This window comes from Xenia sp. Carnegie-2017, unplaced genomic scaffold (assembly GCF_021976095.1).
Source record: "Xenia sp. Carnegie-2017 unplaced genomic scaffold, XeniaSp_v1 HiC_scaffold_6, whole genome shotgun sequence".
Taxonomy (NCBI): Eukaryota; Metazoa; Cnidaria; class Anthozoa; order Malacalcyonacea; family Xeniidae; genus Xenia; species Xenia sp. Carnegie-2017.
This window is the reverse complement of record NW_025813526.1, coordinates 6,500,981-6,513,215: the sequence shown is the minus strand read 5'-3', so window position 1 is coordinate 6,513,215 and position 12,235 is coordinate 6,500,981. Positions and strand designations below refer to the sequence as shown.

Genomic DNA, 12,235 nt, shown 5'->3' with positions numbered 1-12,235 from the left:
CATGAAAATTCGTGAACTATAGTCTTTTGCATGAAAATTCGTGAAATATAGTCTTTTGAATGAAAAACCGTGATCTATAGTCTTTTTTATTAAAATGCTTGCACTATAGTCTTTTGCATTAAAAATCGTGAACTATAGTCTTTTGCATGAAAATTTTCCATCAAAAAGGTTCCGATCATATTACGGAATATTGCGATGACTTCACGAGCCTACTACGCATGCGACATTTTCCCGCGAAAACTTGAAATATTTTTCTTGTCGTCTTGTTGTTAAAGCATTGTTAAGTTATTTTAAACGTATTCACTTCCAGTTTTAAACCTTTTAAAAGTTAAAGAAATTAAACAACGTTATCTTATCTAATAAGATTGTATCCACAAGTGTGTCTGGATTGTTTGCTAACTCTGCCAGGTATCTATTTCAATTTGAGTATCGACTTTATGTACAGTTGGGGAAAATGCATTTCCTACGTTTAAAAATTGTTTGTTGTTGTTGTGCATTGGTTTTGTAAAGAATGTCGAAGACAGAAAAAGAAGAGCTCAGTGATTATGAACTCCAAAGACTTGCTAAAATCAAGCAAAACCTTGATTTCCTCGAGAATTTGGGCAAGTGCATTTTAGCCTTCATTCGTGAAGCCCAATGTGTTTATGTTGGTATATTTTTGCGTTTATAAAGGCATTGAAGTGGACAGGTCTGCATATCTTCCGAAGCAACGAACAAAGAAGAGAAAATTGACGAAGACAGTAGCAGTGATGAAGAATGGTTACCTGGAAAAGATGAAAATTTTTTGCTAAAGAAAGTAAAGCCAAGTGAGTTAGCTTAAAGACAATTTGCTAATCTATATTTTGTCAGTGAAAAGCACTTTTTAAATATGAATTTGTTTTGTTTTCAGTCTTTAAATCAACATTTAGAAGCAGTTCCGTCACCAAGAAATCTTCAAATAAACAGGTAGCTATGTCGTAAAAAAAAGATGAAAAGAAATGATTGACTATACATGCGTATATTCTTATTAAATTTTATTTACAAAATTTTTGCAGGCTTCTTCGAAAAAATTTTGTGCTCCTTCAGCCACGTCAAATAATGATTTTAATTCATCTGTTGATGACAATTCAATGGTTAAAAATAATGATGAAAAAACTAAATGTAATATTAAAAGAAAATCAATCAAACATAAATGTAAATATTTAAAAAATATACCTTCAAGACGATCTTCGAGAAACTCGTCAAGAAAGAACTATACTGAAGAAGAAGTACCTGACGATGATCATTATATTTGTACGTATTTTACATATTCACGTCGACTCTCAACGTTTTTTTAATGTTCGCTTTATAAACATAAGTTCATCATTGTGATTTCATCTTTTCGTTATAGATTGTGAGCAGTGCGATGATTTTTACTATGGCGAATGTCCATCGCACAATTTTCACATCATTGAAGATAGCACAATGAGATCAAGAAAGGGAACATCAAATGCTTTGAAGACACTTCCTGAAGATCTTTACGTAATACCTTCTACCATACCTGAAGCAGGCATGGGTGTGTTTGCAAATAAAAAGTTAGAGATCAACACTCGTTTTGGACCATACAGAGGAGAGAAAGTTTTGCTTGATGATTTAGAGGAAGGAAGAGATACTTCGTACATGTGGGAGGTAAACATATCGTCTGTATTTTATTTTTTTTTATTAAAATACTTTCTGCTTGTTCCATTAACACCATCCAGCTAAAGAATGTACGACTTTGGCACTACTGTTTACCTGTTGGTGTTTATAGATTCTACAAGAAGGAAAGATTCGATATTATATTGATGGTAAAGATTCAACTCAAGGCAACTGGATGAGATTTGTGAATTGTGCACGATGTGAAGATGAACAAAATATAATTGCATATCAACATCATGGTGAAATTTACTACCGAGTTTATAAAGAGATTGAGGCAGATAAAGAGCTGCTTGTTTGGTATGGAGATGAATTTGCTGAACAACTGGGAGTATCATTGTTTGACGAGGAAGACGACGAGAAACATTTTGAAGGTTAGTTACCTGGTATTGTATGATAATTTAATTTTTTATATAGTGATCTTATGATATCTAACTATTCTTTTATAGTTGGAGGTCACAGCTGCAGACATTGTGGAAGGATGTTTACTTATTTTAATTTCTTAGAGAAACATTTAAAAAGATGTCCACTGCTTGTTTGTACAAAGCTATGCGAATGTCCACATTGTAGTCGAAAGTACAGTAGCGAGGACTACCTAAATGTTCATATAAAAAATGAATGCAGAAAAAATCCACTGTTACAAGACAAATTGTCGTGTAAGGAAACGAATTATTTTTCAGTTGGCAATGATAAACGTCGAAGCAATAGTGGGAACTGTGTTTTGAAATTATCGCAGAGAGTTGAAGAAAATTATGCAGGAGAGAAACATGACGGATTGAGACGTTATCAATGTGAACATTGTGGTAAAACATTTACAAGGCTCTCTCACTTGAATCAACATGTTAGAATTCATACTGGAGAAAAACCTTATCAATGTGAACATTGTGGTAAAACATTTACACAGCTTGGTGACATGAATAGACACGTTAGAATTCATACTGGAGAAAAACCTTATAAATGTGAACATTGTGGTAAAACATTTACAGTGCTTGGTTCCTTGAATCAACACGTTAGAATTCATACTGGAGAAAAACCTTATCAATGTGAACATTGTGGTAAAACATTTACAGTGCTTGGTTCCTTGAATCAACACGTTAGAATTCATACTGGAGAAAAACCTTATAAATGTGAACATTGTGGTAAAACATTTACAGTGCTTGGTTCCTTGAATCAACACGTTAGAATTCATACTGGAGAAAACCTTATCAATGTGAACATTGTGGTAAAACATTTACAGTGCTTGGTTCCTTGAATCAACACGTTAGAATTCATACTGGAGAAAACCTTATCAATGTGAAAATTGTGGTAAAACATTTACACATCTTCATCACTTGACTCAACACGTTAGAATTCATACTGGAGAAAAACCTTATCAATGTGAACATTGTGGTAAAACATTCACACATCTTAATAGCTTGAAACTACATAAAAATATCAAACATTAAAACATTTTATAAATTATGAGTAAAGTATGTGTGCGAGTGATAACAAATTTCGTGGATGATTATGTAAATTTAGTAAATATTTTCAAAAAATTTTTTGCAGTTGAGTTGATTATAAACAATATATTATTTATTCACGTGAACATCGAGAATGACGTCATTATAATGTATAGTAAATATAACATTCTTTGTAAAACTCTGTGTTGAACAACAGGTTTTCTTTCGCAAATCATTTTAGTGGAATCAAATCATGAACGGCTGTGAAAATAAGTTTGGTATGCAAGATTTGCCAGATAGATGATGGTGAAGACTGGTTGGGATGTGATTCATGTGGGCAGTGCAAATTTTATCTGAGAAAACCTCGGTTTGGCCCTGTTTCGGCTCTTTTTCAAAAAAGGAAGAGCAATACAAATGTACTCAGTAACTCAATAGTAAAATAACAATACAACGAGGTGCCGTAACTTTTTACACTTAGGGTAAGCTAACGGTGCTTGTTTAGTATGTGTTTTTGTTTTTTTAAGATCTGTGGTGATACCATGTCTTGCGCTTTGTATAGTTTTAATGAAACTTTGCGCTTTTGTAATGATTGGCAAAAATTCATTCGGTTATACGTACATTCGATGTAATTTTGTACACTTTCCGAAGAGAGTCTGATAATTCTTTCTGTTAGTTTTTTTACATTAATTGCGTTTGTATTGTTTCTTCGATGATTGCTGCATCTCCGTTTACATAATAGAAAACCCTCTATGTTAAATGCTTCCTCCTTACGAGAATCGCGAAATTTCAATTGCAGACTATAGCCTGCTTTGGTTTTTATCAAAAATCTTTTTGTGTTCCATGAAGTAAATGTGTGAAAACATTTTATGATTGACTCAAATTGCGGCAGTGATAGGAAGTGTTTTTTTAAACTTTGTACTAATCTGGATCGTTAGTTCTTAACTGAAAAGAAAAACATAGGTAAGCAACGTTTACACTTGTCGTTCTTAGCTTAAATCTTCAGTAACGACAATTACTATACTTGTAGTTTTTCAACTTCAGAAAATAAACAAAAAAAATATTTTAATAATATAAATATATAAATATTTGAATATAAATATAAATATTTTAATAATATTTATAAATAATAATATAGTTATTCCAAAATAAATCAACTTTTTTAGTCCAGCGCCGCAAACTTGTATGACCAGTTTTAATCAGTTTTGGATAAAAAAATGTATTACAAGCATGAACGCTAACTCCAATTTTCTTACTAGGCTCGGCAATCATATGCAAATATGCGTTCACGACCTCGTTGTTAAGCATTGCTTGAGGTCTCAGCGTTATGATGTCAGCTCTAGTAAGCTCCAAGAGAAGTTCATTCGATGCACCATGACCCAGGGACTTGTTAATCTAAAAATGGGAAACATTCATGTGAGATTGTACCGCGATGTGGAATATATAACGAGCGTGAATGATTACGATTGCAACACACATGCAGAGTAAAGGATATAGCATGACAGGTTAATATTGCAACATACATGCAGAGTAAAGGATATAGCATGACAGGTTGGGATTGCAACACACATGCAGAGTAAAGGATATAGCATGATAGGTTGGTATTGCAACATAAATGCAGAGTAAAGGATATAGCACGACAGGTTGGGATTGCAACACACATGTAGAGTAAAGGATATAGCATGACAGGTTAAGATTGCAACATACATGCAGAGTAAAGGATATAGCATGACAGGTTGGGATTGCAACACACATGCAGAGTAAAGGATATAGCACGACAGGTTGGGATTGCAAGACACATGCAGAGTAAAGGATATAGCATGACAGGTTGGTATTGCAACATACAAGCAGAGTAAAGGATATAGCATGACAGGTTGGTATTGCAACATACATGCAGAGCAAAGGATATAGCATGACAGGTTGGGATTGCAATACACATGCAGAGCAGAGTAAAGGATATAGCATGACAGGTTGGGATTGCAACACACATGCAGAGTAAAGGATATAGCATGACAGGTTGGTATTGCAACATACATGCAGAGTAAAGGATATAGCATGACAGGTTGGGATTGCAATACACATGTAGAGCAGAGTAAAGGATATAGCATGACAGGTTGGGATTGCAAGACACATGCAGAGTAAAGGATATAGCATGACAGGTTGGTATTGCAACATACAAGCAGAGTAAAGGATATAGCATGACAGGTTGGGATTGCAATACACATGCAGAGCAGAGTAAAGGATATAGCATGACAGGTTGGGATTGCAACACACATGCAGAGTAAAGGATATAGCATGACAGGTTGGGATTGCAACACACATGCAGAGTAAAGGATATAGCACGACAGGTTGGGATGGCAACACACATGCAGAGTAAAGGATATAGCATGACAGGTTGGGATTGCAACACACATGCAGAGTAAAGGATATGGCATGACAGGTTGGGATTGCAACACACATGCAGAGTAAAGGATATGGCATGGCAGGTTGGGATTGCAACACACATGTAGAGTGAAGGATATGGCATGGCAGGTTGGGATTGCAACACACATGCAGAGTAAAGGATATGGCATGGCAGGTTGGGATTGCAACACACATGCAGAGTAAAGGATATAGCATGACAGGTTGGGATTGCAACACACATGCAGAGTAAAGGATATAGCATGACAGGTTGGGATTGCAACACACATGCAGAGTAAAGGATATAGCATGACAGGTTGGGATTGCAACACACATGCAGAGTAAAGGATATAGCATGACAGGTTGGGATTGCAACACACATGCAGAGTAAAGGATATAGCATGACAGGTTGGGATTGCAACACACATGCAGAGTAAAGGATATAGCATGACAGGTTGGGATTGCAACACACATGCAGAGTAAAGGATATAGCATGACAGGTTGGGATTGCAACACACATGCAGAGTAAAGGATATGGCATGACAGGTTGGGACTGCAACACACATGCAGAGTAAAGGATATGGCATGACAGGTTGGGATTGCAACACACATGCAGAGTAAAGGATATGGCATGACAGGTTGGGACTGCAACACACATGGAGTAAAGGATATGGCATGACAGGTTGGGATTGAACAAAGTAAGGATAGGACATGACATGGTAACATACATGGAGTAAAGGATACATGACAGGTTGGGCAAACACATGGAGGATATTTGGGATTGCAACACATGCAGGGTAAAACAGGTTGGGATTACAACACACACAGGTTGGTATTGCAACATACATGCAGAGTAAAGGATATAGCATGACAGGTTGGGATTGAAACAAACATGCAGAGTAAAGGATATGGCATGACAGATTGGGATTGCAACACACATACAGAGTAAAGGATATAGCATGACAGGTTGGGATTGAAACAAACATGCAGAGTAAAGGATATGGCATGACAGATTGGGATTGCAACACACATGCAGAGTAAAGGATAGGGCATAACAGGTTGGGATTACAACACACATGCAGGGTAAAGGATATAGCATGACAGGTTGGGATTACAACACACATGCAGGGTAAAGGATATGGCATGACAGGTTGGGATTGAACAAATATGCGAGTGAAGGATATAGCATGACAGGTTGGGATTACAACACACATGCAGAGTGAAGGATATGGCATGACAGGTTGGGATTGAACAAATATGCGAGTGAAGGATATAGCATGACAGGTTGGGATTGCAACACACATGTAGAGCGAAGGATATATTGGATTGGAATAGAATAACTTAATGATAATCCACGTATGTGTCAATTATCACGTGATGTTTATAACAGGTCGTATAATGTAAGGAACGAACAATATGCAGCAATAAATGAAATACAATAGTAGATTGTAGTGAATATAAATAGAGCTAATATATAAGAGATGAATACTGCATATAAATAGAGCTTTTACCTGGTTATAAAAGGACTGCTATGGCAAAAATTAAAGGTAACCGTACTTTTTATAGTATAACCTTTAATCCTAATAGTCTTAAACCGAATGAACAAGTTTATGTTAATATTCCGAAATTGAAAGCAAATAGTTGCTTAGTGCCTAGTTCACTTAATCTATCGTTTGATCTTAAAATCAGTAATACAAAAAGTCACTTTTTAAATAATCTCAGTCAGATTTTACAACATAGACTACAAATTAAAGTGGCTGGTGAAACCCTTTACGATTGTAGTGAACATAAATATACAATACATTATATTTTACATTACATTAATTTTATTTTACAATTGTTAATCTATTGTTCACATCATTGGGATGAAGACTGTATATAGCTAGCTAATTTGAAAAATAAAGCAATGTTTTACCCATGCACCAAAATATATCAAAATAAATTCATCAAATGTTCAAGTGGTAAATTAAAGAGATGTTTCTAGAGTTTTTTTTATTGAAGTCATACATCACAATTTTGATTACAAAAGGAGGTTTACAATTCAATTGAAACTACAGCAAAATACAATAAAAAAATGGCCAAAGAACAATTCAAAGTAATATTTTCTAGTTCCATTTTATAATCAGTTTATTATACGTGTATACCTGTGTGATATCTGTGGAAGCAAGGTCTTTAGCAACCCTTGTCATAGAGTCTATAAATAACACTTAATTTTCAAATTTCATTTGTGCAAAGCCGTTATTGCTTTATTTATATGCAATAACCAAATTCCATAAGAAGCAATGGGCCAGTAATTATAGTTGCTTTCATTGATGAACTAAAATGGTTCTATAATGAATAATTTAAAACTTTTGATTTCTCATAAGAAAATTCTCTGACACTTAGTACAGAAAACATGGCTTAGTGGGTACTCATCATTAGCCATAGAATCTAGAACCACAAATCAAAGAGTTTCTCAAATTTACTTAAGCAGCATATTCAATACTTTTAATAGGAAGATGTATTCCATGCATTTCATTTCATGCTTGATACATCAAATGTAGTTTTTTCAAATTGTGGCCATTTTGGTCATTGGTGTATAAGTTCTATGAGAGGAATCTAAACTAAAGCTAACAATGAGTCAAAAAAACCTAGAACTTGTCCAAATTGGATGTAGGGGATGACTTATGACTAGTGTACATTTTTTAATAACTACTACAAAACGACAGATTGACAATCACAAATTCTCTTTTAAAACATTAAATACAGTTTATCACGTTATATGAGTGTGAAAAATCCCCCATGAAAGTCTGGAGTAACATGTATTTGCTTTTGTCGTCTAAAGACATGTATTATTCTAGTCAAATTGCATTATATACTATAAGTATAACACCAACCGTTACATATAACACTATAATGATTATAGTTACTTATTCTTGACAGGTATTTACCTATTCCACTTTCTTTTAATCGTGAATTTTCTCTCTGGAGTACGAGTACTCCAAACCAATTTTTTAACAATACCACAGAATAGATACAACGTATCTATTCTGTATCAATATACTATGTATCTATTCTGTGACAATACTTTGTCATTAAACATTCATAATACTTTGTCAGTATAAAATATACTTAACTTCCGCGCCCACGAATGTTTAATCAGCGGTAGTAGCAGTTGCTGCCATGCCATTGAACTGTAATAACAACATATTACAAATAACAACCATTGAGTTCTATAAGACCTATAAGTTCTATTCTTATAGAACTCAACAACAACATATTTATATTACATTTCACTACTGTGCAAGCTGATCTGTTGCAGTCATAGATTGACTTATTGGTTGCAATTGGTTGCAATTGTCAGGGCCGTACCGAAGGGGTTGCTGAGGGGGGGTGAAGCACCCCAAAGTTTATTACATTACGCTATAATTAGTCCAGCTGTTAATGAAAAAATTCTTCACTTGAATGATACAAGTATGAAACTTTCTCACATTCTTACTATGCCTAGTAACACAAAATTTTGATATAGGGCCAGCCCATATTTTACATTTAAAACGAGTTCTGCGAATGTCGTGTTTGATGACGTCGTCGGTAGTAAAAAACATAAAGTTCATAGAAATCTGCAATTTCCCTGTATATTCTAATACAAAAGCTAAAGACGATAGGAAAACTATATTACAACTTTTGCTTTTGAGCAATACATTCTGAAATATTCTACATTAAAAGTGTTTTAAAAGTGCTGACTCAGCACTTTTTTAAATTGAACACCCAAAAAAATATGCGCACGTCGTGTGGGATATTGCATTCTTTTTAGCTTAGCAATGAAATTGTCGTAACTATGTTAGTTTCACTTTAACATTTCCTTGTTTTAAGTACATATTGTAAGTTCTTTGTTTGTTTAGTTTCTTCTTCTTTTTTGTTGCAATGCGTGAGAACTTGAAACGCAATGAAAGAGTGAGTACTGCTAATGACGTAAAGGAAAGCTCGACTTATGTAATTACCGATAGTATAAATAACATGTAAATAATTAACTCTAATAGATAGCGTAAAAATACACCAGTGATGTACTTGTGTAGCTTGTTTAGTTTGTAAAATAAAAGGTTCAAAACGAAGAGTGTTAGTGAACCAGCTGAGGAGCGGAATCCTCGACACACGTCATTACAATCTTAAAGCACAGTTTTACAACAAGAACAAGTAAGGACATAATAATAGATTACTTTATGGTTAGTCAGTGCGTACGATTTTTATGCACGAGTTGACAATCAATTAGGTGATTGTTTTCAAACGTTTCAAAACAATGAAGTGACAAAAAGTGTTAAAAACCTGAAATGTTAAAGGATAGAATGAGTAAGTATTCTGAATGCTAACACGAGTAAGGTAATAAAGCCGTTAGGGCACATTTATATACACTTTATATATATATATATAATAAGTTTGAAAATTTGTAATCCAGGCATTGAATATATAAAAGATAAAAGGCTCTTATGAAGGCTTATCTTCTGATGAAGGCTCGAAGCAACGAGTTGAAAGCTCAATAAAAATCATTTAAAAAATCCGGAGAAACGTTTTATCTTTTATATATATATAATAATTTAAAATAAAATAAACCACGAATTACTTCATAGGAATTTATTCCCTACAGAACTGTTTCGTATGGCAGTTGTTTAACTTGCCACACTCGAACTGTTTCGTATGGCAGTTGTTTAACTTGCCACACTCGAACTGTTTCGTATGGCAGTTGTTTAACTTGCCACACACTTCTCCTGACGAGTGTGGCAAGTTAAACAACTGCCATACGAAACAGTTCTGTAGGGAATAAATTCCTATGAAGTAATTCGTGGTTTATTTTATTTTCAATTATACCGCTCTGCCGTCGCATTGAGCACTCTATCCGTGCGATTTTGTTTGCGATAGCTTTTATCACAAAATCCTATTATATATATAATATATATAAAAGTGCTGACTCAGCACTTCTCAGAATATTCCATGCACAATATTTGGGAAAGTATAGCCCAAAAGAAAAAGTTTTAATTTAGTTTTTCTATCGTCTTTAGCTGTTGTATAAGAATATACAGGGAAATTGCAGATTTCTATGAACTTTATTTTTTTTACTACCGATAACGTCATCAAACACGACATTCGCAGAACTCGTTTTAAATGTAAAATATGGGCTGGCCCTATATCAAAATTTTGTGTTACTAGGCATGGTACGAATATGAGAAAGTTTCATACTTGTATCATAAAGTGAAGGGTTAAGTGTTTTTTTGTCGTTAAAAACTGGACTAAATTGGAAAATTGGATCTTATTCAGTTTGTCTTCATATATTTCACATGCGAAAAAATAAAAGTTAGGTAAATGGCATAATTGCATTTATTGATTTCGCTTTGTGCCTTCTTGTTTAGCCTGGTTCTAAAACATTAGACTATGACTGGTTGGCAAATTCGTAATGCCAAATTAACTGCAGGATTGTTTTTCCTGGTATTTAATGAATTATGAAAGAGAATTTGTTAGGGTTTGGGTCTAAGGTTTCCGCTAAACTGCAGTAGTCCCCGTAATTTGATAAGCGATTCTAGGCTGTTTAGTCTAATGTTTCTTATAATTGAAAAGGATCTCATTGATCAAATTGAATTTGACAATGTAGTAGAGAAGTGAGAACAATAATGTGCTCGACGTTTGAAACATTAATAACTGAACCAATGCATACTTTTCCACATTCAAAATAAATGAGTATTGATCCGTGGTGTGACAAATAAGATTAACATTATAATGTCAATCTTATTTGTCACAAGATAATGTCAGTATGTTTGGATTTTTATTCGGAAAATTTTGGTCGGCACAACCCGCCCCCCCGCCCACACACACAGTGAACTTTATTATAGAGAATTATGTGAGACACGATTGCTTCAAAAGTTTCCTATTAAGCTAATTAGGAAAAAATATAGATGTGAAAAATGATTGAAACATTTGACCAATTTAAATGTACCTTCATAACTAAATAAGATGTGCACATGATTAGAATATCATGAATAGCTAGGTAATAACAAGGTATTTATTGGTATTTACAAACTAAATTTGCATACACTTGTAGTGACAGAAATAATTAAAATATTTTTAAGTGAACTTTTTCTTGCTTCATACAATTATTTCAAAATAGATTTATAACAAAATACTGAAAATCATCAATCCAACCAAACAAATGACTAGTAATGAAAATGAAAAACATAAAATTTCCACTGTTGCAATGGTTTATATCATCATATCATTTCAAACATTACAAACAAATGATAGTGTTGTTGTTTGATGAATGTTCAATGATTTATTACTGTACCACAGTAATTGGATTTAGCTTTCGTCCTTGTATCTTTATTTACTTTCTAGATTTGTCATAATATTGTTGAACGTTGCTACAGCCGAATATGCATTAATGATTATTTAAATGTTATAGTCCCTCGGGCATTAAATGAATATGGAGTAACCCAGGAACTTCGACATCATGTGACATGTAACAATTAGATTGAGCTTGAATCGAAAACAAAAAAATAAACTTATTGAGTGATGGTTTTGTTCGTGATACAGACACCATTTTCAGCAATTCCTTATGATTATGTCTTGGGTAAACTTTTCGTTTTGGAGTAGAGGGGCAATACTATAAACACATGCAGTTAAATACGCTTTTTACCAATGTGCACACACTTCTTTGAAGTAGGACTTAGACACTTCTTTTTGTTTTATGCTATTCTATCAGCCGACTCAATTTCATATAAAAA

The 12,235-nt window shown here is 33.9% G+C and overlaps 2 protein-coding genes and 1 long non-coding RNA gene across 3 annotated transcripts; 2 read left to right on the top strand and 1 right to left on the bottom strand.

Annotated features, from left to right (window-relative positions):
• Positions 1–460: 460 nt before the first annotated feature.
• Positions 461–1,111, top strand: LOC124457809. Its single transcript, XR_006952807.1, has 3 exons — positions 461–806; positions 890–945; positions 1,035–1,111. It is a non-coding gene; the product is annotated as an uncharacterized LOC124457809 (long non-coding RNA).
• An 82-nt stretch (positions 1,112–1,193) lies between these two features.
• Positions 1,194–2,905, top strand: LOC124457024 (zinc finger protein 664-like). The gene is made up of 4 exons (XM_047007323.1): positions 1,194–1,272; positions 1,370–1,647; positions 1,769–2,027; positions 2,103–2,905. The coding sequence occupies exons 2-4, from the start codon at positions 1,444–1,446 to the stop codon at positions 2,903–2,905; spliced, it is 1,266 nt and encodes a 421-aa protein (XP_046863279.1). The 5' UTR covers positions 1,194–1,272; positions 1,370–1,443.
• Positions 2,906–4,479: 1,574 nt separating this feature from the next.
• Positions 4,480–7,678, bottom strand: LOC124457022 (keratin-associated protein 10-4-like). Its single transcript, XM_047007322.1, is given in 22 exon segments — positions 4,480–4,484; positions 4,797–4,860; positions 4,862–4,896; positions 4,999–5,085; positions 5,142–5,228; positions 5,285–5,382; positions 5,384–5,417; positions 5,474–5,520; positions 5,522–5,555; positions 5,704–5,750; positions 5,752–5,796; positions 5,798–5,842; positions 5,844–5,888; positions 5,890–5,934; positions 5,936–5,980; positions 5,982–6,012; positions 6,069–6,134; positions 6,382–6,429; positions 6,486–6,527; positions 6,584–6,829; positions 7,528–7,540; positions 7,634–7,678. Coding segments are annotated over 22 exon segments (1,254 nt in total).
• Positions 7,679–12,235: the final 4,557 nt, after the last annotated feature.

Coding starts and splice junctions, on each gene's coding strand:
- LOC124457024 (XM_047007323.1), top strand. CDS start 1,444: ATGAGATCAAGAAAGGGAACATCAAATGCTTTGAAGACACTTCCTGAA. Junction 1,648..1,768: donor ATACTTCGTACATGTGGGAG/GTAAACATATCG, acceptor TGGTGTTTATAG/ATTCTACAAGAAGGAAAGAT. Junction 2,028..2,102: donor CGACGAGAAACATTTTGAAG/GTTAGTTACCTG, acceptor ATTCTTTTATAG/TTGGAGGTCACAGCTGCAGA.